The following is a 26645-nucleotide window of genomic DNA, read 5'->3' as shown; positions in this document are numbered from 1 at the left end:
CTAACATCATGCTAGTACAAAACTAACTGACCTGCATGCTAATGAAGTGCTTACATTATCAGTAAAAACTCTTTCCCCCATAAAGTGCAATGAACATTGTCGCATTGTCTCATTTGATCACGGTGTTCATTGTTTTTTCTTTTCCTTTTTTTTTTTTTTTTTTTCGTAATTTATTAGTTAGTTGAAGTGAAGTGCACTCAAGTCCCAGCCCTTACATGTATATATAAAGCTGATTTTATTTGTTAAAACTATTTATTAAAGCAAAAATATTTGTTTGTTTATCAGAGAAAATTTGCTGAAGAAATGTGTCATTATCATTAGGAATTAAGAGAAAACAACCTTCGAATTAACAAGTAGTTATCTGGAAAAGTCAAAAAATTTGTTCGGGAAGTGACACGAGACATTTGGAAAATCTACAGTGAGAAAAAAAAAAATTTACATTTATTTTTGACCTGGCTTCACGTCCCATTACGGCTGTATCTCCAATCCGCCGTCACCTCTTGGGCCGCGAGGCTTCGCTCGAGGTGCCTTGAACACAAGTGGCCTGCTGCGTCTGCTCAGCTCATCAGCCCATCGGAGGCTCGTCGACCCCGACGACAAATCTTTCACTATTAAGTGTTTTCCTTGTCCTCCTCAGGGATTTGAGGGCCTCTCTTGTTTTGCTAAAATGACTGATTCACAAAAAAAAAAAAACAACTGCTGCGGCTTTTTCTTTCCTTCTCCCCCCCCCTTTCCTTTTCTTCCTCCTCTTCTTCCTCGGTGAATCTGATAGTTCCCAGATTCTTTGACACAAATGATGCTGTCAGTGCAGAAATAATCTGGTCTGGCAGTTGGTGTTTTTGTGTAGCTGGTTGGGTGGGGGCGGGGGGTTCGCCGGAGGTTGCATTGCCAGCGGCATGCGCGGAAACGTTATATATCCGCGTTCAATGCAGACAGTCGCGTCCTATAATAGGAGGCATTACGCTGCGGTGTTATTATCATTGAATATCACAGTTATTATCTGTAAATTAACCTCGGCTGAGGAGGCCACGTTGTCACCGGTGTCTGTTAGCGTGTCTGTCAGCGTCCGGCGGGATCCAAACCGGGGCCGAAGGGTGAAATGCCGGTGAAGGAAGGAATTGTGTTCCAGAGGGCCGGGAGGGCCGCCACTGCCGGCGAGGGGAAGCGGATGCTTCTAATCAATTTCACAAATCATTGGTTCCCGGATGGAGGGATGGTTTTCAGAGTCATCTGAAAGCAACAAAAAATACCGTCTTTGTCTAAACAGCCCGAAAGAAAAACACAAACCAGGAAATTAAGTTGAAAAGGGAAGGGGGGCGGGTCAGTCCAAGATGGCTTAACACTCCAAACAGGCGTCAGCATTATGAGAAACTGTAGTTATAGTTATGATATGACTGCATGTGTGTGTGTTTGTGTGTGTGTGTGTGTGTGATTTGTGCTCGTGTCCGCAGAGGTTAAAAAGCCAACCAGCGAGGCAGTGGCCGAATACTTCGAGGGGCGGAAGAAATACGAGGACCTGCGGAAGGGGAAGAACAAGAAAGGTTCGAGCCGAGAGGAGCAGGTGAGTGGTGGTGGGGTGGGGGGTGGGGGGTAACCATTGACCTTTGACCCCCTGACACTGACCTTCAACCCCTTGCTTCAGACGATGGCCCTCCTCAACCGCTTCAAGTCCAAGCTATCGTCGGCCATAGCCGAAGCCCCGGAAGCCCCGGAAGACAGCGTGGAGGAACTGGCCGAGGACGACGACACAGGATGGTTAGTCTGATCGACATGGCGTCAATCGATCATATATTAGAAATCAATATTCCTTTCGGTGTAGTCAAACAGGAGAAAGTCAGGCGTGTGTGTTGAACCAATCTACGAACAACAATAAGACAGACAACAATACTACCTAAAAGTTGGTTAAAGGTTTTCCTGGAAATTGTTTGAAATTAACTGTAAATCGACATCAAATTAAAATTGAGGGAAAAAAGTGTAAAATGAACACAAAAGCTACTAAAACTTATCATCTTAAAGATGATTCAGAATAATAATCTTTGAACTTTGAACTGGAAATCCTGCAGTAGATAAGTGAACATTACTGCCAACATGTGATGCATGATTAATGATTGGTGCTACCTTGTGAGTGACAGAGACTAAATGACCAAACATTCATTCATACATACATTCAATTCTTATACCACCTGTCGTGCAGGCAGGGGGTCGCGGGGATGCTGGAGTCTATCCCTGCTATCATTGGGCGAGAAGCGGGGTTCATCCTGGACCCATCAATCACAGGGCCACATATAGAGACACACAACCATTCACTCTGTCCTTCACACGTCTGGGCAATTTAGGGCCTCCATGAACCTCCAGCATGTTTTTGGACTGTTGAAGGATATCGGAGAACCCGTTGACACAAGCAGCGCATGGCAAATCCGCACAGAAATCGTCGGATTTGAATCGGGGACCGCAGAAACGTGCACCGCCGTCGCCGCCCGAATAACCAGACGAAACCGACAGAACGTTTCCGAAAACGTCACTATGAATCTCGAGTTCGGAGGGGGCCGACCCGACCGCCCGAGATCTCCTCCTTTATCCTTCCTCGTCTTCCTCCACGTCGAAGAGGAGCTTCTGAAAGTCGGCGGCGCTTTGAAACGAACCGCGTGCGTGTCTGAGACCGGGAGATTTACAACAACACAACCTGGAGTTGCTATTCACTCCATCCAGTGTGTCTGGCAAGGCGGGGGTTTACAGGAGGGGGGGAGGGGGGCTTCTAATGAATTTGAGAGACACCTCGCCAGGACGCCCCCCTCGCCGTACCCGCTGAGGAGGGATTGGGGGGCGGGGAGGGGTCGGGGGGTCCGGCGGTGGCAGAAAAACAGCGGTGGGAAGCGGGTGGCACTCAGGAGCAGAATGTGGGTTACAACAGGTCAGACATTGGAAGTCAAGTCTAGGCCAGAGGAGGTAAACTATTCCATCTGTGTCTGCAAACTCCCACTTAAGCTCCCTTCCCACCCCCTTCACCCCCCTCCTCCTCCTCCTCCTCCTCCTCCTCATGGGCTCCTGTACTTTAACTCCCAGCCGGGAGACCGAAAAAAAAAAAAAAAAATGTCAGAGAAAATAAATGGAGGAAAAGAAGGCTTCTGTAGCGACGCGGTGCCTGAGTTGTTTTTTTTTTTTGTTTTTTTTTTTCAGAAAAAAAAACGCACCCGCGCACACACGGACATACAAAAAAAAAAAAAAAAAAAAAAAAAAAGACGCGGGACCCCTCGCCGCTCGGCCGGCAGGCTGTCATCACCCAGACTGCTAGACAAATTATCAGAGGCGGCCCCTACTCTCACAGTGGGAGTCCTCAGGGTCTGCCAGAGTCCAGCCGTGACATTCTAGATTAGCTGTCACAACTCCTGCCGATTTCAAAACGGGTCGCGCACACACAAACGCGCTTCACGTGCGCGCACGCATGCTTGAGGCCCGGGCATCGAGCAAGAATTGGGTTTGAATCTTCAAGGGGTAAGACATCGAGCGTCGACTGTGGGTCTGAACGACGGAGAAACAAACAAATTAGGCAGCGGTATTGTAAACAGGGTCAAAGGTCGAGAAGGAAAATAATCCAATAATCTGTCCAAAGAGGAAGAAAATAAAAAAAGTAAAGAAATAAATAAATGGAAATGAAGATTCCAAAGGTGAACAGGAAAGGGAAGTTTTCCCTCAATCTGAGAATTGGTGAAAATGGACATTACTGTTATGTTTTTCACTTGAAACTCTGGCACAACAATTTCCTTCGAGATTAATAAAGTTGTTCTCATCTCATCTCATTTAAAGTTAAAACACAGGAGGCCTCTGAAACATCTGTTAATACAGATGTTAATAGGAAACAAGATTATATGACTATTTTGTTAGATTTAAGAATAATATATTGTTATTTATTATGATGATTTTTATTATTATTATCACTATTATTATTATTTTTGATAAAATATATGTATTTAAGAAAAATGTATTGTTATTTATTATGATGATTATTATCACTATTAATATTATTTTAGAATATTATTTTTACCCGAATGTCCTGAACACTGCTCTTTGTGAGCTTCAGACCGATAATGTGCGTCGTGACCTATGACCCCCTTCCTCCGCAGGTTGGGCCACGTCCTGCAGTTCGATGAGCAGACCAGAAAGGTCAAGGACGCCAACATGCAGGACGAGGACACCTTCGAGATCTACGACCCCCGGAACCCCGTCAACAAGCGCCGCCGCGAGGAGAGCAAGAAGATCATGAAGGAGAAGAAGGCCAAGAGGTGAGGCGCCTCCTCTCCCCCCTGCCGAGGTCAAAGGTCAGGCCGCCGTCACATGGCCTCCCGCCTGCAGAGCAACATCTGGACCGACCGTCTCCTCCGACCCGGGACGGAGATGCCGCCGCAGCCGAACAGCTGGATTCCCCGGAGCCGCCGGAGGTTGAGGTTCCATCAGATGGAGGTTCATCCTTCAGACCGCTCTTCTGCCCTCTGCTTAACCTCCCTTTCCCCGTCCTCATCCTCCTTCTCCGATGTTACTCGTGACTCTTTTTCAAGAAAATAAATAGCTAATGTTCCTTAAGATTTGGTTGTTTGTTTTTATTACAAGCCGTTACAAATAAAAGTATCAGGGGCATCCATTTTGAAAATTAATATTGAGAAAGATATTTATGAGAGAGAACATTCAAGATTCAAAAACACTTAACAAGGTCCTAAAAAACATTTTAGGTGTGCGTCCTTCGCTGCCCTGATATTTACCAATCCAATGGATAAGTTTATTACAAAATGTTGGAAAGTAGAGTCTCCCTGTTCTTCATGAGTCAGTGGCTCTGGACGCGGCCGCCGCCATGTTTACCTCCATTCTTTGGAGAAGGTTTTTTTTGGGCCGGCTGTCGGAAACACGTCGACACGGCTGGTTTTTCGAAAAAAAGAAACATAAATGAGTCACACAAAATAAATATTTTGCCTCACGGCCCCCAGGAGGCAGCCTGTAATGATGGTGATGAGGGAAGGGTGACGTTTTTTGAGAGGAAGAGGTAAACAAGGTGGCGGCCTCTCAGCACATCAATCAAGCTTTATTTATAAAACACCTTTGACACAATCCCGGTCCGGGTTCAAACTCGCTACCGCTGGCAACAGGAGGAAGGAAAGAAACGGAAAATGCATCAGCGATTTTAACCGAGCTCAAAGTATGATATGGAATGGAGAATTAAAATGCATATGAAGATAAAAAGCTTTGCATCGATGTGTTTCAGAACTGATCCAAATCAATTTTGAAACTGAGGTATTTCTCTCACTCCTATTTTACAGTTTAGATCGTATTCTCAGAAATATCCCCATTACTTCTTTTAATACTTTCTGTTGGAGGGACCTTCTTGAAAAAAAAAGCTGTATTTTTTTTATTGCATATTTCAAGGTAATTTGCATGAATTTATTTGTTTGTTTATTTTTATTGCTCTGAGGGAAAACTTTTTTTTCTCTCATTTTTGTTGATTATTCAGCTCATTCAAGAGTCACTTTGCACATTTTTACTTTAAATTTTCTTTTTTATTTCCAGATACATTTTCAGAAAACTGCAGATTTATTAACTTTGATTAAAGATTTTATAAAGTCAAAATGGCTCCCAGATTCTGAGGGAACAAAAATAGAATGAGGTAGTAAGCTTACTATTTTTTTTTCAAGATTTTAAAAACACTAAAAATACAAAACACTGAGCTAAAATTTAAATTCAAACAAGCTCATAATATAGCTTCAGATCAATTGGAAATTATGAAGCAATTCTTTTGAAGTCAACAAAGAATACTTCACAATTATTGAGAAATATATAAAATAAAAACATCAATAGAAGCAACAGGAAAGAATTCGACTGTCCAAAATTGCTCAAATGTTTTTACCTGTCCGTCTATGAGAATTTACTCTTGGATTAAGGTAGTAAATCATTTACTTTAAATTTTAAAGATAAAATCAATGTAAAGGTGCAGTTGGGTGAAGCTGCCTTGGCCCCGCCCCCCCCTGCAGTCCCGCCCCGTGCGTCTGTCCCGCTCCAGACTTTCCTCCCCGACCTCCGCCGTGATGAATCGCAGCTCTGAGCTCTGCAGCTGCGGCAGGAAAAGCCCTGGAAGGTCTGGGTTGACAGAACGTCTAGAAACGACGGTTCCTCCTGCGGTTCCTGGAAGTTCCTGCCCTGGAACCTGCGCCCCGTCCCCACCCCCGACCCCCCCCCGTGAGTGATTGCAGCTTATTTTCCGAGAACCGGCACCTCTGAGGCTCCGGCGGCTCCGAGGCCCCATCAACCCTCCATCCTGCCCGGACTCCCGCCCTCCACCTCCTCTCTTGCCCCCTCGCGGCATTTGGTGAAAACGAGGCCTGGACAAGGAACCGGCAGTTCGGAGTTCGAAGGTGATGCTGGTTTAGTCATCTACAGCTTCGCCTTCCGTGATGATCTGTTAGGCTTTTGGACTTGGTGGTTTGGCCAAAGAAGGTGATTCGTAAGAGAACGAGCGGCGACCTAACGACAAGCATTTCTTCTTTTGCGGATGTGGATTCGGCTACTTTTCAAAAACACCGTCCGGCTGCCGAAGCTCCGGAGATATCGGTCCGCTGACAGAGCTGGAGGCAGGAAGCTTGATGCGATGCTACTGAGACTTAAATGGAGAAAAAACATAAAATGGCATCAACGCTTTTTGTCTAAAAGTAGCATTTCTGCCATTACTGAATGTTAAAATACGGCGGAATATCGTCTGCGTAATGCATCACTCAATAAACCAGCCGATCAGCATCTTTCTGTTCGCCACTGACATAAACCCTTAATTATACTCTAATTAAATCTAATGTTTAATCTGATATCTCATGCACAAAGATGGCCTCATCAATCACAATCACAGTTGATTGATTGATCATTAGCCATTCTGTAAATTACCCAACCAGCATGGTCTAACATTTAGCCTACAATTTTTAAGAAAAATGTATATATCATGAGATGATATTGCAGATGGCAGTTAACAACAACCCCCTGTCAAATGAGTGACAGGTTCATTCAGATCCATTAGAGCAGATCCCGCCGTAGCGGCGGCGCTATCAAAGTTTGGAGCTGAAGTCTCGTCCCAGATGTCCTCATCTGGGCATTATGCAAATCTTCACCCTCTTGAAGGACATGTCGCCCATGAGCGGGAGACGGCGGGCCCAGTAATAATCCCCCCCCCCCTCATAATCCTCCCTGACCGACACCGTCACCGAAGCCCCATAACCGTTTTGTCCTCGTTAGCCGACTGTCATTCATTAGCCGGTGGGCGGCGGGAGCGAGCCCCGGCTAAATTACCGCATAATTCATTCCCGATGGATCTAATAACGTTCTTCAGGGAACACGCCCTTAAGTCTCCGGCACGGGGAGAACCGTCTCGGCCAGACGACGATGCCCCGCGCCGATCGGCCCGCTCCGACCAGGCGGCGGCTCCTGGCTTCGCTCCACCGGCCTGAGTGATTGCCTATCGATTCTTGGTGGATCTAATCCACTTACCTGCGGCAGTTTTCCACCGACGGAGGACAGAGAGTGGACGGAGAGGAGGCGACCCGGGGGCTCGGCTCCACCCAAGATGGAGGCCGGAGGGGTTAAAATCTCCTCCTGCTTTCCAAAAAGTAGCAGAAAAACTTTTCTTCTAACAAGGCAATTATAAAAAATGGTAAGCAACAGTTTCTCCAGGTGACATTCACCTTCTGTTTGCAAAGCGCAGCCTTTAATTTCCATTGTAGCCCAAAGAGCACTCGCTTAGCTGCTATAAATTAGCCATCCAGTAGCAAATTTTCTTGGATCTGTAGCCAAGGAACCATAATTCTAGAACCTGGATTGAAGTTTTAGCCGTTACCATGGTGATTAGCACCCGTGGAATGGTGTCGAACAAGCATTTGAGGAATCGGTTCACAGAGTGACAGGCAAAGGGCCCAAAAGTGACAGATCGCCATCGGAGGATTTCTCTTTTCTAAAAGCCTGTCCCTCTCTGAACCGTCTCTACAATTTTACGAACCTGCAAACGAAAAAAGTGAGAATCAAATAAGAAAATTCATGGACTGACATCAGAAAAAAAGTACATTGAAATAAGCCAAAAAATTAACAAAATATTTCAAGAAAATGCAGAAAATTAGCAATTTGTCAGCATTATTCACAAAACTATTTGAAAAAAAAAGAAAATGGGATGCAACATCTACAAAAAAATAAATGAAAAAATATATTAATTCATAAATGAGAAATGATTGAACAGGAGTAAATTGGTAAATACATTTTTAAATGTATTTTTTAATTTATTTATTTATTTAAAAAAATAAGAAAAACAAATAGAAATTTAAGTTTGAGTCAGAATGGACATCTTTATGACAAACTTACACAAACAGTAGAACCTTGATGAAGCCTGAGGAGGAGGAGCAGGAGGCCATATGTGTGTGTGTGTGTGTGTGTGTGTGTGTGTCCACATGTGTGTGTGTGTGTGTTGCATTTTGAGGTAAAAAGAATGATTACGAGTAGGTTGAGAGGACGGGGAGTGTGAGGAGGAGGATGTTGAGACAATATTTGAGCTGATTGTGTTTTGATTCCTTGTTCATTCCAACCAGAAATTGATCGGTAAATGACAACTATAGACTACATGGTAAACATCTCAGAAGATTATGTTCCATTATATTTATTTGACTCCATTTAAATGGAAAATTAAAATGATCCCATTCAAGAAATAACAAAAAATGTGACTTAAGGATGAAATAAATGAAGAGATAAATTACCAGAGCTGGACCTCCCCAACCCCCCCAATCATCTCCAGATACCAGCAGGTCCATCAGCCGGAATTCCTTCACCTTTTTTTCTTTGACCCCCCCACATTTTGTCGCGGTTGGCTCAACAGGTAACATAATCCCAGATCCCTCTGGGAAGCTGGGGGGGGGGGGGGGGGGTACATCCAGGTATTCTAAACCGACCACTTCAGACCAAACAGGCCATCTGTCTCCCGCCGTAATTGGACACCGAGGATTAGACGGAGACGGAGATTTTTCCCGGCCAGCCGTCCCGGTAACTGTTTATTTGGAATTAATTACCAAGGAGAGAGGAAACCTCAGAGCGAGAAGTCGCGCAGGAGGGTGGAACGGTGTGTGTGTGTATGTGGGAGGGTGGGAAGCGGCACTGTGGCAACGGAACTACATCGTCGTAGCGTCACATCCCGCTAAAATGGTTTTGCTGGAACATAAAAAGCACTTTGGCGACAGCGGCGAGGAAACTCAAAACCTTAATTAGATATCGCCTAAGTGTGGATGGCCTTCTGCCTCGACCGGTTGGGGTTGAAAGAGCGAGAGCAAAAGAGGAAAGGAAGAGATAAAGCAAGTATATGATGAAGATGTGGCGAGGAGCAAGATGATCTCATACGAATGAGCTAAAGAAGAGATGCATCATGAGATATCCTTCAAGCTTACGGCAGCATAGCTAGAGGCTAGCCTTGTGCTAATAGCTCAAAAAAATTCTTGAACAAAGGGTGTCCTAAGAGAGAAAAGTATCCTTCTCATATTATGGTTTTTTCTTTTATATTTTGCTAATTATCAGGGCACCTTTTTGCTTTTGGAGCATTTCTGCTCGGTCGATTCTTCGACAAGGACCTGCTCCCTGTGTGCAGTTCTCTCTCTGACCACTAGAGGGCGGCACCGAGCCCCTTCCGATCATCGCAAACTGCCATCGCCATTGTCATGTTTTGTATGTCTGGCCTCGCTCTTACCGTATCCTGTTGTTTTGTGAAAAGCGAATAAAACAATCGCGCCTCGAGGGTTTCGGGCGGTGTTGGCGGAGCCTCAGAAACCAAAAGATCTTTTAGACCGGCCCCATCTGACCGTTGCGTGTTTTTTGTCGATGTTGGAAGTGAAAGGATGGCATTCCTGAAAATCCCGACGGCTCGGCCAGAATGGTCCGGTCGCGGAACAATAATGAAGAGGACTCTCTTTAAAAGCTGCTCTTCTTCTTTTTTTTTTTATTGTATCTACCTTGAAATAAAAAAAAAAATAAAACAAACAAAAAAAAGTGGGTGACGGGCTGTGCCACTGCATTTTGTTTTCACTATGCTAGAGATCAGTTTGCATGCAGTGAAAATAAACGTACGAGTGAGACAACACAATAAATTAGCATATAATTTACATTTTGAAAAAAAAAATTAGTAACAGTGTACCAACATTAATACTGAATATAAAATAAAAATATACGCAACTAATCACATGACGCTTTTTCATTTCTTTTTGCACTTTAGGTACAGACAGAAGCAACGTGACATTCAAACATCCAAGTTCACAGCAATGAGTACCGGTTGGTCGATTTCACTTCCTTGTTTGTTTGTTTGCTATTCGCCGGTAAACCAGGAAAAAAAAAGTCCCAAGCCGTTCCAATCCAGCCAATTGTTGTTGTTGTTGTTTTTGTTTTCCCCGAACTTGCCTCGCTCGTAGCGTTATGTAATTGTCCGTGGTCGCCGTGGTGACGTCGGCTACCAAAAAAAAAAAAAAAAAATCAAAATGTAGCAGCAGCAAAAAAAAAAAAAAAAATCCGGAATGATGTTGTCGGCAGCTCCGATGGGAGACGCTGCTGTCCATCAAGACCAGGGAGGCGTTTTCATTGGTGGATTCCCCCCTCAAATGACCCCGCCCCCATAACGCAAACACACCACCCAGGTACATCTTGTTTGTTTGTCTGATGGCAGCACGTTCAACAGTTTTAAAGAATAACATCCCAGTATGAGGTAATAAAAAAAAAGAAACCCAGACACAAACAGAAATGACAACATGACTCTGACGTGATGTTGCTTTTCCTTCCTTCCTGCCTTCCTTTCTGTCTTTCTTATTTCTGCGTTTCGTTTTCAAAAAGCACGACGGAGAGGGTGGAGGGGGAATCACCCACTGGATAGCACCAGAAGCCTGGGAAGGCCGTAACCCCTCGGAGCTGAGCGGGAGGAAGAGGAGAGGTAAACACAGCACTCCGTGGAAATTAAACCCCCACCCGCCCACAAAAAGGAAGGTGGGGAGTAAAGGAGGAGGAGGAGGTGTGGGGGGCCGCCACTCCAATTGGCTGTTTTTTTTGTTTTGTGGGGGGGGGGGGGCTTTTTGTTCTTTATTGGGTGGGGATGGGGGCTTGTCTGGGGGATTTTCACAATCCCAGATTATCCGGCGACACTGTCGCGACGGATGGGACGAGCAAGAAGTTTTGGAAACCATCCTCTTTTTTTTTTTTTTGCAGGGGACAGGGGCGAGGGGGGGAATTAATGCCACATGTTTGTCTGAGTGCTGAGATGCTACAACTAGAGGATAGTTAGCTTAGCCCTTTCGAGTCGTCATTTTTTCCAGATTCAACAATTTCTTTTTATTTGTTTTCAATCTCAAAGCCACGATCAGTGACTGAAACATTTTAAATCTCATTCATGAGAATTCATTAAGTTTTGCCAAGTTGGGGAGACTCGATGGTATGCTCATGCTTGCAACTTGGCGGCTAACATGGCCAAAAGAAACACGAACTCGGTCTAAATGTTGAAACCAATTTGAAATTTGCCAGAAGCTGTTAAAACTTCCTTCTTGGTTTGCAGTTATTTTCAAATGTTTGAATTTCTGCAATAAATCTAGTTACTTTTGTTTCGCCACGACAGAAACATAGGAGCACCTGAGCTGAGCACATGCTAACGTCATTAGCACTGTTAGCATGACAGTGCCGAAACAGCAACTGCATCAGTTGCTTTCTTTGGCTAATTCACCCTTTTCAATTCAACAAAAAACAGGCGAAACCCTTATTTACAGGTTTATGCTATGCTAAGCTAAGCATTTCTTGAATATAGCTTTAATTTTGGATCGCAGAAAATGTGTGTTTATACAACGAGAGTAGTAATTTGGCAATGTTAGCCATGCAGGCTAATGGATCATATTTACACATCCGCCGCAAATAATATTTTTACTTTGTGTTTCCACGCTAACTCACTTCTTGCTTGTAGCACCTTTTTTGCACAAAGGCAGGTGTGGCGTCAAACTCTGAGGTGTATGAAATGGTTACCGAGCAGGAAAACAACCAAGACCTGACTGTAACGCCTCCCTAAAAAGAAAAATAAAAAAAAACTTAAATAAAAATAAAAGACAGCCCGAGGCTAGCGGCTGCACCTCGGACAGAAAAACTCCTTCAAAATGAGTCCTTCACTCAGGAACCGAAAGCCCCAACATGGTTCGCTCTGCTAAGGCCAGTTTGGTGAGAGTACAATCCCAGCTGGCTCACGGTGGGCGAAACGTCTCTATTTTCATTTAACACGTCATGATCTAAGGCACCCAAGAAGTGTGTGTGTGTATGTGTGTGTGTGTGTGAGTGTGGATGTGTATGTATATGTGTGTGTGAGTGAAGGGGGGGGAGGGGGGTGACTTTTAAACCTTTTATATTCACCGCGCGTAATGTCCTGGTCCTGGATCAATGTCATATAGAATATACAAGTCCTTACAGTATATAAGGGTTTAAGGTACGCTTACAGTATGTAATATCATTATTATTATTAATATTATCATTATTATCATTTTTTTCATTCCAGCAAAGATGTTGAATATTGAATTCAATCACATTCCCTTCCGAGACAGTAGGTGAGAAGGATCAGAGGACAGAGTCTCAAATCGGTTTTTGAAGTTGTACAATAAATATACAGTACGCTGATGTGGGTTGGGGGGTGGGGGTGGGGTTCTCCGTCCTACTCCAGCGGGAATTGGCAAAGTATTTACACACACACAAGAAAAAGAAAAAAAAAAAAGTGCACCGAAGCCAAATGTCCGCCTGCCAATAGCACCATCACAGTCATCCCAAAATGTTCAGGAAAAAAACGGATGAGTCGCCCCCTCTGCCCCCCCCTTCGCCGCAACCCCACCTCCACCCGAGTCTGTCCGTCAGTCTGGGGAGGGGGGGCACACCCTCCTCTGCCGGCGACGTGTCCAGCACTTTGGATTCAATTAAAATTAAAAAAAAAAAAAAAACTCGGAGGAAGACTAACAACGATATCAATAATTATTATTGTAATAAAAATAAACATCAGCAACAAATCATCTTCCAAGTTCCACTTCACAGAAGTGAAATAAAAAAATGAAAATAAAAAACAACAAAAAAAAAATAAAATAAAATAACGGTCAGCGTTCGGGGCTGAGAAGTGGTTTGGGGGAGGATCGGGTGTGATTTAAAAAAAAAAAAAAAAAAAAAAATTATACCAGCATCAATCCGTCTTCCGCTCCGGAGCTGCTTGTCCCTCGGCTCTCAGTGCTGAGTCAGCCTCTCTTTTTCTCTCTTTCTCTCACTGGCTTGCCCGGTTAGTGCCCCTGGCAGGTCTTGCAGCACATCTGTCTGAAATAGGCTCGGCTGCAGAACTTGAACTTGAGTACCAGCGGGCAGTAGGCCACTTTGTTCACGTCTTTGCACTCTGGAGCGAGGAAGAGAAAAAGGATCAGAAATGAAAGTGTGAATAATGTCACGTTGGGACATTCCTTTTCATCCTTTTAGTCCGTTTCCAAAACATACTTATCTGGAAGTATTTGTTAAACAAACTCCCCGCAGTTCTGAGGGTTTTTTTTTATTCTTCCAGAACCCTCTTTGAACTATCTGGACGGGAATTTATTCGTTCTGCGGCCCCGTGGAGGAGGAAAAAAACCTAATCGCTCCCCCGAGTGGTGCCTCTTTTTCTGATAAATACAGAAAAAAGGAAAAGGGGAGGACTAACCGCATCCATCGGCGCCTCTGATTGGGCTAGAGGCTTCTACCGGCGGGTCAGAAACATCGCTGGATGGCGATTAGGACCAATGCTAACCAAGCTAACTTTCCTCCGTTCGCCGCAAGTGTTTGGGGGGTGGGGGTTCTGACTGGTGCACGTGCATAGGACACGTCAGGATCTGCTCGTGTACAGGAGAGGATAGGAATGGTACTTCGGCGCTGGTCTGGCCAAACACTCTTTGACTACCAACCTTTTTATCACAGCGGAAAAGTCAACACTTGACAATTTTACCGCAGACCGGGGGGGTGCACATGTAGATTGTTTACATCGTGACTATAATAATAAACGTGAATACACTGTGTGCTCGAATGCAATTTAATAGCAGCTTCCTCGTAACATTGCGCTAACAACATAACATGAGTCTTCATTGCCGCATATTATGCAGAGCGGCTTGGTCTATGAGAATCACCTGTTAGGATAAATCCACATTTCAAGTAGACCTCCTTGTATTGTCCGTTAAAATCTTTCTTTTTCTTGGAAGTTCTTCCTTTTTCCCCTTCGAAAAGAAACTTTCCGTCTGACGTCTGTTTTTTACTCATTTTGCTAGCTTGTGGGTTATATTTTTGGCGCTCAAGTGACCGAGATGTAACCGAGAGATCCCAGTCATTTTTCAAAAATAAAAGATCTTTTAAAATAAAGATTGTTCAGCCTCAGATAATAAATCCAACGGAAATAATTGATAATTTCTTGGGTGGCCCCGTACCAAAGGATCCACGGACCGATACCGGTCCGCAACCCAGGGGTTGGGGACCACTGGTCTAGGCAACCGCTCTCAGTGTCGCACCCGCAGAGGATAATGAATGAGGGTGTGGCTGCAAAATCTAGTAAAAGCCCCTTTAGGAGGCGACCCGCAGCAGCAAAGTGACACGTCCGGCTATTTAATGTTCTGGATTCCTATTGAAAATGTCCATGTTAGCACTGTCTGCATGCACATTCCAGCCACGCGGCTGAATCTCGACGCGTTCCTCCGATACGCACGAGGCGCCGAACAGGGGAGCTGAACCTGCTGGCGGGGAGGATGGGAGCAACTCTCTCACCTCAGCAGAACGAAAGCAACTATACTTGGACCGAGTCTGAGATCCTGGCCTCGATCGCTCACTGGGCTGCCTGCCATTGCTGTGATACACACTCGTGCGCGCGCGCACACAAGCACGCATGCACGCACACACACACACACACACACTCACACACACAAACACAGTTTGCTGGATGCCAGACAGGCCAAGCTCTAAATGCCTTATCACGATCAGAGTGTCTTCCCTTATTAGGCCTCAGCCCCGGTCCGCAAGCGGCCAAATGAAACGAGACGTTGCCTCACTGCTGCCCGTAAAGGAACAATTAGCCCAACGCTAAGCCCATTAGCCGGCCCCGTAAACGTTGTCCGTGCTTTTGTGTGCTAATCGAAAAAGTTCCTTCGTAGCGCCCCTTAGCGTCCATCCATCATGTGCGAGTGTATATGCTGGGCTAAGGCTGTCTCCGCACCCGACTAGAGTCCAACCACTTTGGGGAGATTAATGCGGCTGGCAGGGCGCTTTGGGAAAGGGGGGTGCGCATTGGCATGGTGCGGCGACAAGCAAAGATGAAGAAGGTTTGGCACTTCGGATTCACCGATCCATAAAGTGCTGAATTAAACCATAAATAAATTTCATTTTCATAAAACAAACACATCTCACTCATTTTCACGGAGATGATGCCTTATTTTCATTCATTAGGAGTGGAATGAGGTGAAGCAACAGCGCCCCCCTGTGGCCTGGAGGTCAGTATTCATGGACCCTTCACTCACCTCCAGTAAACAGGCGCTCCTATTTCCCCCTTTAATTTTTAATTTTTTTTTTTTTTTGACAGGCCATCTTACCGTCGCCGTTGGAGACTGGTGTGGCGTCGCACTTGCTCTCACACTGCTGCATGGTGGCAGGCCGGAGGGACTCAGCGCATTCATTTGACGGCTGGCCGGTGTACGACAGGCACTGCACCGACCTCATCTGCTGGCCCAGGCCACACTGTGCAGAACACTGCGGCACAGAGGGGACAGCGGACGGAGGGTTAGAAGGTTTAATCAGGTAAATGAGGGGTGGGGGGGGTTAATCACACACACACACACACACACACACACACACACACACACACACACACTTTATCCAATCAGCCAAAGTCTCCGGTGTCACCTTCGCTTTTGTCCCAGCTCACCTGGATGGATCCAGGTTGGAGGGTTTTTCTCTCCACAGATAATAAAACTTTTGTTGTTTTTTTTTTTCTTTTTGTCTTCGGAGGGAAAAACAGTCGAGTCAGACAGAAAATTGCCTGTTGTTTATTCCGAGGAATTCCTCTCTAATTCTTCTCCCGAGCTGCGACCAGACGGCACGGGTGAACCAGACAGGGGTGAATAGTGTCAGATGCCAGAATGTGTGTGTGTGTGTGTGTGTGTGTGTGTGTGTGTGTGTGAGTTGGAGTGGATGCTCTTGCAAAACTGGCTCATGCTTTTATATACAAACACGGCTGTGGGTCCGGAGGCGAGTAAGAAAAAAGCTGACCGCAGGTGCACTGCTGACGGAGGAGCTCTCACACCGCCAAAATAAATTGCCGGGGGGGATATTGAGAAAATAAATCAATAAAAATGATAAAAATCAATATACTATCTATAATACCCAAAAGAATTTATTTGATTTTGAAATAAAACAGCATGGTGGGAGAAACTAAAGCAAATGTTTTTATTCTATTCTCTGTTTTAATCTATCATTTTTTTTTCTCCTTAGAAGGATCTGCATTGGAAATTAATTGGAAATATAACAATACAGATTGACAACAATAATGTATATTTGTATTTTTCTCCCCGCGTCTGCATCGGTTTCCTCCGGGTTCTCCAGTTTCCTCTCACAGTCCAAAAGCATGTAGCAGGTTAATTGAAAAAATTGAGAAAAATTATTTATAATTAAAATATAGTAAAACATACATACTCATGTATATATACAATAATTTCAAATACATTTTTCAAACCTGTGTTCATTTTCAATTTCATGTATGAATGAAATGTATTATATTTTCGTTTATGAACGTAAGTTCATTTTCATTCAAATCCATTCCGGGTGAAATTGAAAGACATGTTCTTTTTCTTCTTTTCCTCTATTTCCGAATTGACGACCATCTCCTTGAAATTAAAACTGATGGGAAAACTGAACGAGGGCCAGAGATTTTTGTTCGGCGTTATAAAGGTTAGAAAGTCTTAAAAGAACTGATTCCATCACTTCCTGTTATACAGCGTACGTATTCACTGATTGGTTGTTTTTCTGTTGCCAGGGGGAGCCTCATCTTCAGGGCAAAAGATGGAAAAAAAACATAACGCTGGACAAGTTCTGCAGAGAAAATATTTGTAAAAACAAAAAAAGACATGGTCTGGACGCAAACTGTGCACAGCTGCGTCCGTGCACAGCACCTGTGCACATCAACTTTGCACGGTGCCTGTGCCAGCTGGGATGGTTAATTCCCATCAGCCAAAGGAGGAGGGGCCAAAAAGCGAAAGGACAGAAACTTGGAACCACGGCAAAAAAGATGGTGTTGGAGTCTATTGGACTCACAGGCACCCTTGGCACCATCGCCAACCCTCACGTGCACTTGCACGTGCAGGAGGGGCCAGGACTTTCTGTCACCTTCACTGATCCTGCTTCGGATCGCTGATCCCGCATGTCATCCCTTCCCAATTAGAGTCTTTATTAGACCTCGCCGCCGCCGCCGCCCATGACAGATGGCGAATGTCAATGACACGACTTAAGGGGGGATTTGAACAGGTAGCCTTTGGACCCAGCACTCTGTGGACAGTAACAATCTGCTGCTTGCAAGGTGGGGGGGGCAACATGTTTGGAGCGGGGCAAGTTGTAATTATGGCTAAAGACATAGACACACACACACACACACACAGACAATGTGCACTGTAAGATCAGATGCCAGCTGTTTTTACGGGAGTGTGAACCTCGGCGCAGCGTGGCAAGCAGCCCGCTCTTTGATGGACCACCCCCGAGGTTATCGGGCCGCTGCGCTCTGTTTACGACCGCTATGTTTGTGTTTGTGCGTGCACTTATGTGTGCATGCGTGTGCGTGCCTGTGTGTGTGTGTGTGTGTGTGTGTGTGTGTGGGAGCCTTTCACTTTCTCCACTGTGAGACAGAAGTTGAATACGGATTTAAAAGCTGATGAATCATCAATCAAAAACCTGATTTGAACTTTCCTAGAGTCTCTTTATTTCATGTTAGATGCTCCACTTTGGCTCCACAGACAGGGGATGACCTCTGACCCCCAAACACCGGCATCACCGCCGCCCCCAGCCCCCCTTTGGCACAAAATGATCTTTGGCGAACATTTCGCGACTTAACAAACCCGCCTTTCGTGGATACAGTTTTCTCCGAATTGGGCTTCGCCAACATGAGTCAGCTGCTCAGCACTGGACGAAGTGCCGGAGGGGCCCCCGGGGGGGAGCGCACACGCTCCAGGCCTGGAGGGCGCGCACGTACGCACACACGTCACAGGCCCTGTTTTGCGTGTCATTCGGGTGTAAATTATGGGAACCACTCGCCGGCGCATGGACTCCATCTCAGTGTGTTTTTGTCTGTTAAACATTCTTTTAAAGGATTAGTCGAGACTCTCTTAACGAAAAGAGCCCGGGGGGGAGGGAGGAGGTTCTGGAACCGATAAAGAAAAAAACGATAAGATTTGTTTACATGCAGTAAAAGTACTTCAAGTCCAGCTGACAAAGTGGACTTGAGGTAACACGAGAAAAAGTGATCAGGATGCAAGCTGTTTTTGGTCTGATGGAGGTTTGTGACTGGAGCTGCTGTCATGGTCACGTTCAACCCTGTCAGTCAAACTGTGGAGGGACATTCTGCGCCCTCGTTCTCCAGCAAACTATGAATCTGTTAAGTTTTATTCTGGCATGCATCTGTATATGTAACACTCACAGACTGGAGCCAGCTGACACTAGGAGGCTAGGTGGGATTTAACATGGACTGTATTCTGTCACTACAGAAGACATGAAACCATTCACTCCACTTCGCAACAACGGACAACTTTGAGTCTCCAGTCAACTTTGATGATTGCTTTTGGACTGTATGGGAATATTGAGGACCTGTAGAGAGCCCATGCAGTAGAGTGTGAAGAGAACCATGCAACATCCGTACATAGACAGGACATGCCATCCTACCTGTCCCCACTCTCCCGGGATCCAGCGTGGAGGCGGGCAGCGGCCCAAGCTGCAGCGGATCCGGACCGGTGGCTTGTTGTGACTTGGGCACTGGGCGGGCGGGAAGGTCTTGGTCAGGTCGCTGCTCTTGCACAAGGCAATGCGGTGCTTAAAGCCCGGACCACATTTCGGCGTGCACTGGGGGTGGTGTCAGAGGAGAGGTGTTAATGGCCTGGCGGAGGGAACCGGCGGCGGCAGCGGCAGGGGGTGGAGTCGGATGGGCATCCCACCTCGGACCAGTCCAGGGTGACCCACTTGGGCGGGCAGGACTGGTTGTTGCAGGACTCCTGCTCAATGGGCCGGTGTGTCAGACAGTGTGTGTCCTCGAGCGTCTCCTCCTCGGCCGGGCCGATCCTCCTGATGCACAGGACCGTCCGGGTCCGGGTCCCGCCGTCGCACGTCTTCCCACACTCCGACCAGTCGCCAATAAACCACCTGTGGGGAGGGGGGCGCCACTCGGGTCACATCTCGTTTACAGGGAAGACGCAAACTTAATTGCCATTAATGCTTTAGTTTAGCCAGAGTATGCTAAGGTTGCTGCTAGTCGTGCTACAGTAGCTTCAAGCATTGCTAGCCATTCCCGGATAGCTGTCAGGCTAGCTAGGATGTCTGTTAGCTTTTGTAGGACAGCTACCAGCCTTGCTAGGATAGCCGCTAGCCGTACTTGGAAAGCTGGTAGCCAAGCTAGGACAACTGTTAACCTTGCTGGGATAGCCACTAGCCTAGCTCGGATAGATGTTAATATTATGATAGCTGCTAGCCTAGCCTACTCTTGGTATTACAGTACTTACAGACCAAACACTAATTTTCAAGAATTACCTTTTCACAAGAAGCATTGTTTAGTTTTTCATGTTTCCTGTGCATCAACTTAGCATCATTTTGATAGCCTTTCTATATAAACAAAGTTTAAATAACCTTATGCATTTATTTCTTATCTGGTTACTGAAACACTGAAGTAGGTAAACCCCCATCAGATTTGAATCATTACAAATATTGGTATTTGTACTGACAAACCACCACCACCTTATGAGAACTGAGTTTATATTTAGGTCACATAAAATAAATATTAAGGAAGGGATATTAGGGAAGACGATAAATTAACAAATCAAATTTACAGTGTTACTTTTGATCTGGAAAGCCCTCAAGACGGCAGAGATGAGTAACGGCAGCATTATGAAAAAAAGACGGGGCCGTTCTCGTTCAACTGTCTAAACTGGCCAGACAACAGCTGACCCCAAGCCCCCCCGAACCCGAAAACACATCCAGCGAAGTATTACATCATCTGAGGTATATATACAGAATTAACGACATGTTCAAACATCTGGGTGAGCTTTTATTACCGCGGCCTATAAAAACCCTGGCTGTTCTCAAACAATTGTGTTTACACGGCTCCGCTCCAGTCGGCCTTCCCCGAGGCTGCAGAAGGTGTTTGTCCTCTGAAAGCTGACACACATACTCACACACACACACAGCCACACACACACACACACAAAAAAAAAAATCATGTGTGCCCTGGAAACCCTCACCTGCTAACCAAAACAAACGAGACACCGCCAGGTCTGCGTCCACTTAATACAGATGGGAAACTAATCAGCACCGTCTGAGAGCCTCAAAAAAAAGAAAAAAAATACAACCCGCCACTTATATTGCACATTATCACTTTTTGAAAAAAACTAAAAAAAAAAAAACCTCTTCTCTCATTCTAAGCTCTGCCCTGAAGAATCTGGCGTTTGCTTTTCGGCGACAGTGCTGGGTTTGCATACACTTGGCGGCCACCCCCCTCTCACACACACACACACACACACACACACACACACACTGCTCCACCTGTACACGTGTGTGTTACCTTGGAGGATGGGGGGGCAGGAGGCCAAAACAAGCAAACACAGGTGGTCACTTTCACAGCACTCGGTTTCTGGCACCAGGAAACCGCTGAAAATAGTTAACATATGAAGCTATAAATCACTGGCGTTTTATTTTATTATTTTTCCCCCCGAAATGCATTTTTACAAGCAGGGCTCATTGAAACCGAATTGATATCACAGGTACGCTGGGGGGGGATTTGAAAGTGTGAACCCAAAGCTGTTGTGGAACGCTTTGTAAGAGGCGCGGCTTGAGCCTCAAACATGGTCGCCAGTTGCCCGGTGATTCTGGTCTCGTACGCCATATTTCGGTTCGGCCCTCTCAAGGCTTCGCCAGTTTCTGCGATGAGGGATCCCCCTCTAAAAAAGAGATGGATCGATCCAAAAAAGGGATCTGACGCCACAAGCGGCCGCTTGATGGGTTTCCAGCAACGCTGCAAGAGTTAGCATTAGCCCCAAGTGCCCCGATTAGCATCCAGGCTACCTTCATGATTAGCAAACTTCATATGAAGTCAACGCATTCACGCAGGTGAGATTATGGGAATCTTTGGGAATCTCACAACCCCAGATGACCCCTGACGGCCTCTGATGGCCTCTGACACCGCTAGATGAACCCTGACAGCCCCAGACAGCCTCCGACAGCCCAAAATGACCCCTGACAATCCCTGACAGCTTCCGATTGCCCGTGACAGCTCAAGACAACCACTGACAACCCTTGGTGACCCACGAGGGCCCCTGACGGCCCCTGACGGCCCCTGACGGCCCCTGACGGCCCCTGACGGCCCCTGACGGCCCCTGACGGCTTGTCGCCAGCATTCCGGCAATCAAATATATGTGAGTTTGGACGGAAAACCGACTGAGAAAATACTCTTTTGCAGTCGATGACTCAGATACGACTGCAAGGAGCAGATACTGCTCCTTTAGGAGTAGAAGTACCCGCCATGTACTTAACACAGGTTTACGGGTCTATTCTCGAGTACGCTTCAGGTGTTTCATAACTGCTGTTTCCGTAAGGATCCGTGGGTGCAGGGGGGTCAGATTTTCCGAATCGTACCCCTGTTGCTCCGCCGAAACACCTCCCCTCCCCCCGTTGATAACACCCATCACCGATACGACGATGAGCTGACAGGGGAAGCGCTCGTACTCTGGAGGGCAGGGCTCTGTGTTGCAGTCTCTCTGGTTCTCCGGAGGCTTCCCGTCGGGGTCGCAGTAGCTGTTCTGCACCACCGAGTTGTCGTCCAGCCTCTTACACACAGCCTCCTGCCTCTGGGAGCCTGCGGGGGAAAAGACCCATCGATAAGTCTCAGCTGATCTCCCCTCAGACGCACGTGTTGAGCGCTTTGCTCGTGTGCGCGTGCACACGTGCATGAATGTGTGTGTGTGTGTGTGTGTGCACTGCGGCGGTATCACTTTCAGTCTGTAGTAAATCCAGACATGTAAATTCCTGATTCTTTGCAGGATATCTTGGCAAATCACTTTTACAGAGTAGCGAGCTCTTTACTTTGGAAGCCAGCGGAGGGAGTGAGGGCTACCGTCTCACTGTCACACCTCCTACTGTGTGTGTGTGTGTTGTATGTGTGTGTGAGTGTGTGCACACGCACGTGTGGGCATGTGTATATACCATACCAGCTCAGAACGGGTCCGCCTGGACCCTCGTGGGACCTTCCCGCAGCAGACTTGTCTGGCAGACGTAATGAGATATGTATGGATGTGTGTGCCTGCGTGTGTGTTTGGAAGAGAAAAATCTACCCATCTGTCCTCGCGGCGAGACGCGGTTCGCAGGAACAGCCCAGAGTGTGAAGGTAGAGGAGTTCTCCGAGCCATCAGAAGGTGTTTTTCATGGATTTTTATTACCGCGGTGATGTATCGAGGAGCACGCGTTGATTAGCGGCGCCGGCCGCATCCAACGACAGCGCGATTAATCAACGGGGCTCTGATTTAGGGCCCGGCGTGGACGGAGACGCGCCGTGGACACAAATTAGATCATTTGGATCAACAACGCGGAGGCATGTTTACGATGTCGGGAGGGGAGAGGGAGGCCGCCTCCCCCTCCCGATCCCACTCCCGGTTGCGAACCTCCGCGCTTGGCTTCTTTGGAAACCCTTCCTCGGGAGAAAAAGCCACATGCTTATTCAGTCATGCTTTTACAAAATATTACAAACCCATCCAGGCCACGCTTGACAACTGGGAAGAAACAGTATTTATTGTTACATGAAACCCATTGCTTTTGGGCTAAAAGGTTTGGTTTAGCCATTCTTGAGGGCCGCGGTCGACATTTCGCTGCGGTTTTTCGTCGCATCGTGAATGTTTGACTCGACTGAGGACGAGCGCCCTGGAAGAGCGTCCGTATCTCCGCGCGGTGCTGGTAGACCAGAAGCTATGCGGAGCAGGTCATTCACAGAAATGACTCCATATTCATTTCTCTGACTGAAATATGGAAAATATACATATTGAATTTATTAGGGGGTCCGAAACTCCCGCTCTGAAAAGTAATGATTTTGAAAACCAGTCGCAAATTATGATACTGGGTTTCCGCGCGCTGCTCCTCGGCATTTGCGGAACCATCGGTCAACGAAGATTTACTGAATGACACACACGCACGCACGCACACACACACACGGGATACGAGGCATTAAATATTTGAGAAGGTTAGAAATATTCTGAAGGAATTCAAACACCCGCAGTGTGTTATGGCATTGGACGCAAAATGCTTGGGGGGGGCTCGGTTCCACCGAGCTACCCAAAAGAAGGTCGACATAGAGAAGAAGGAATTCTTTGCTCACGTCATTCGCGGGGGCCGCCGCACCGGGAGGGAAATGAAGAAATTCTGATAATGGCGATCAACACACCGCCGATGCCGGCATCACATTTTTCTGTTTCGAGAGCGTGTTTTTAAAAAGGGTTTCCTTTGGGTTGAGGTTTTGATGGTTGTGAAAGTGTCATGCCGACGTACCTCCGGCGCAGGTAGCCGAGCACTCGGACCAGGGCAGGTGGTGCCAGGAGAAGCCCACCTCATTGTCGCCGCTCCCCGTGCGCTGAATGGGCACGTTGAACTTGTAGCGAATACCCATGTTCTGTTCTTGCAGGAGGATCTGCAGCCGAGAGACAAGAGGAGAACGCCCGTCATTGGCTGAGGGTTCAAAGTACTCACACCAGTACTCACAAAGTACTCACAAGTATGCTCCCACACCAATTACCATGAAAAGTAAGGTATGCATCTTTAGGCTTTAGGCTAAGCTAACAGCAATTCCAGTGTGTTAGTCTAGTATGCTGCTACTGTTATCATGAGCATGCTAACAGTTATAACAAGGCAAAAATATGCATATGCTAACAGTTAGCAAACACAAATGCATGCTTGTGCTAACAGTTAGCGTGCACAAAAATGCACATGCTCACTGTTAGCGTCCCAACAAAACCCTAAAAGTACTTAATTCTAGCTTCACTTTAACGTTTGTTGACAAAGTGGCACTTTAATTGAGCTTTAAATGAGCATATATGTTCAGATGGCTAACCTGAAAGCGCCTGCATAGTTTTGCATATCTTTTCTAAAAATGCTACGGATGCTACGCGTAGACCTTTTGTAGATTCTTTTTTTTTTTTGCACAAATAATTTTCCTGGAAGGGAAGCAAATGTAAATGAAATATCAGATCCACCGGATTTTCTGTGTTTTGTTACATGATCACATGAAAAATCCACCAAAGGCAATTTTCAACTTTTTAGGTATAAAAGCAGGAAAGCCTAGTGAGGTCAACCCGAGCAAATACCCAGAAATTAAACCGCTGGCGCAGTTTCCTCGATTTAAGAGTGAGTTTTCTGTAGGTTCATCGTTTTAAGTGCGCACACACACACACACACACACACACACACACACACACAGACGCACATTACTCACTGCAGTCACTTGATCCAGTGTTTGTATGAGATATTGATTATAGCAGCTTTAGCTGGAGTGTGAACAGTGGGGATCAGCAAGGATGTGGTGGGTTTACATTAGTCTGCCGATGTGAAGAGACAAAGGGAGTTGGGGGGGGAGGGTGTGTGTGTGTGTGTGTGTGTGTGTGTGTGCGTGTGTCGGGGGGGGGGTTGTTCGGAAGCCGCAGAGAAATGGCTGTAGCTCGACTGGACATTTTCTCGTCTTTTCCAGCGGAGCTGTGTGGTCTGGTATTTTCAGCGTTCATGTCAAGGCAGAAACCACCAACTATTACTACGAGAGAATGCCTCACATGAGCAGCTAAAACAAAAAAAAAAAACAACATATGTGCGTGCACATACACACTCTCACTCACACACACACATACGGAGAGCGAAAACAGACGCTTGGATAATTACACGATGATCGCCGACTTCACTGACAGTGTTCGGGCTCAGCCAGAAAAATATGTGTGTGTATGTGTGTGTGTTTGCGTTTTAAATATATATATCCTGATTGAAATAGGTTGAGGTTCAGTGACTGTCTGCAGCTCTACAGATGTAGAGTGGAAGTCAGGCCAAGTCAGACCCTTCAAACTGAAACCGATGAATTTAGCTAGTCAAAAACAAAACACGGCGCGGGAAAGACAGCGAGGAGACCAGGAATTAGACTGGCCCCGTTTTTGTAAAAAAAAAAAAAAAAGGTGGTCAAGAACGACAGAGTAACAGCACAGCGGCAAGTGCACATTTAAGGAAACCGCATCCAAGATCGGCGAGCCGACTGAGAGGAGTAGGAAGTCAAAAAAACGTCAATGGATTTTTCAAAATAAAGCACAACCTAAATTCAAAACAGTTTTAGTTAACAAACATTAACCTTTACCAACCTGTTCGAAGCACATACATTCAAAAAAAGGGAAAATCTACAATTCAGGACTGAAAAGCAGAGCTGTTGAAAGCTCTGGTGGAAAAAAAGAACTCAATATTTTTTAAAAAAATTCCTTTTATTGCTCCGATTGTTGTTATTACTACTTAATTGACGCTTTTCATCAGAGGAAGGAATCAAGAATGTGATACTGGCATTAGCCGCTAGAAAGGAAAGGAAGGAAAAAACTGGTCAACCACTAATTATGAGACGGAACTCGGGAAAACGATTGGTTTTTTTTCGCTGTTTGGTTTTAAACAGGCCATTAATCAGGGAAATAATCAGCATGGGTCCGATCAGTTGTCTGATCGGTCATCTGATCAGCGGTCAGCGAACGAGATCTTTGTTTCAATCCCTTCCCTTTTCTTATGTTTTCTTATTTTCTAGTTCTGGCTTTTCGTTTGTTTTTCTCCTTATAATGAGGACGGGTTGCACTTCAACTAATCCTTCATTCATCATCAATAGTATTCATTTATCCATTCATTCACAGGCCGGGGTCACCCTGGACCCGCTGCCCATCAATCACAGGGCCCTAAATAGAGACGTAAAACCATTCATCCTCTCAATAACACGAAATAGAAACAAAACATCTATTTGCTCGCTCACTCCCTCATCATATAGACATGCCACCATTCAGTCTCATTTACACAGCAAATATAGGCACATAAGCATATGTCTCATTCACACATCAAATAGATAAATATAACAATTTATTTTCTAATTCATATGTCTCGGCAGTTTCGAGACTCCAATGACTGTGGGAGAAATCCTGTGGACTTCTCACAAGCTCTAACCACTGTGCCGCACCATAATAATAATAATAATAATAACAATAATAATAATAATAATAATAATAATAATAATAATAATAATAATAATAATAACAATAATAACAATAATGATAATAGCAACAACAATAATAATAATAATAATAATAATGATAATAAAA

At 45.7% G+C, this 26645-nt stretch overlaps 2 protein-coding genes across 4 annotated transcripts in view; one reads left to right on the top strand and one right to left on the bottom strand.

Annotated features, from left to right (window-relative positions):
• cwc27 (CWC27 spliceosome associated cyclophilin) overlaps positions 1–4578 on the top strand; it is a 37572-nt gene extending 32994 nt beyond the window's left edge. The window contains exons 12-14 of the mRNA XM_086152606.1: positions 1452–1561; positions 1643–1755; positions 4122–4578. Of these exons, the coding sequence (XP_086008732.1) occupies positions 1452–1561; positions 1643–1755; positions 4122–4284 (386 nt within the window). The 3' untranslated portion in view covers positions 4285–4578. The remainder of the gene's footprint in view (positions 1–1451; positions 1562–1642; positions 1756–4121) is intronic.
• Positions 4579–10129: 5551 nt separating this feature from the next.
• Positions 10130–26645, bottom strand: part of adamts6 (ADAM metallopeptidase with thrombospondin type 1 motif, 6) — a 60370-nt gene continuing 43854 nt past the window's right edge. For all 3 annotated transcript variants that reach the window (XM_086152603.1, XM_086152604.1, XM_086152605.1), the window contains 6 exons: positions 23818–23956; positions 22009–22138; positions 19233–19437; positions 18964–19140; positions 15633–15789; positions 10130–13429 (listed from right to left, as the gene is read on the bottom strand). In XM_086152603.1, coding sequence (XP_086008729.1) covers positions 13320–13429; positions 15633–15789; positions 18964–19140; positions 19233–19437; positions 22009–22138; positions 23818–23956 — 918 coding nt within the window. In that variant the 3' untranslated portion in view covers positions 10130–13319. The remainder of the gene's footprint in view (positions 13430–15632; positions 15790–18963; positions 19141–19232; positions 19438–22008; positions 22139–23817; positions 23957–26645) is intronic.

Source organism: Fistularia commersonii, chromosome 9 (genome assembly GCF_037954325.1).
Source record: "Fistularia commersonii isolate RoL2024-O1a breed Wild chromosome 9, RoL_Fcom_v1.0, whole genome shotgun sequence".
In the NCBI taxonomy this organism is placed as follows: Eukaryota; Metazoa; Chordata; class Actinopteri; order Syngnathiformes; family Fistulariidae; genus Fistularia; species Fistularia commersonii.
Note: the sequence above shows the minus strand (reverse complement) of the source record. Positions and strands in the feature narration are given on the sequence as shown.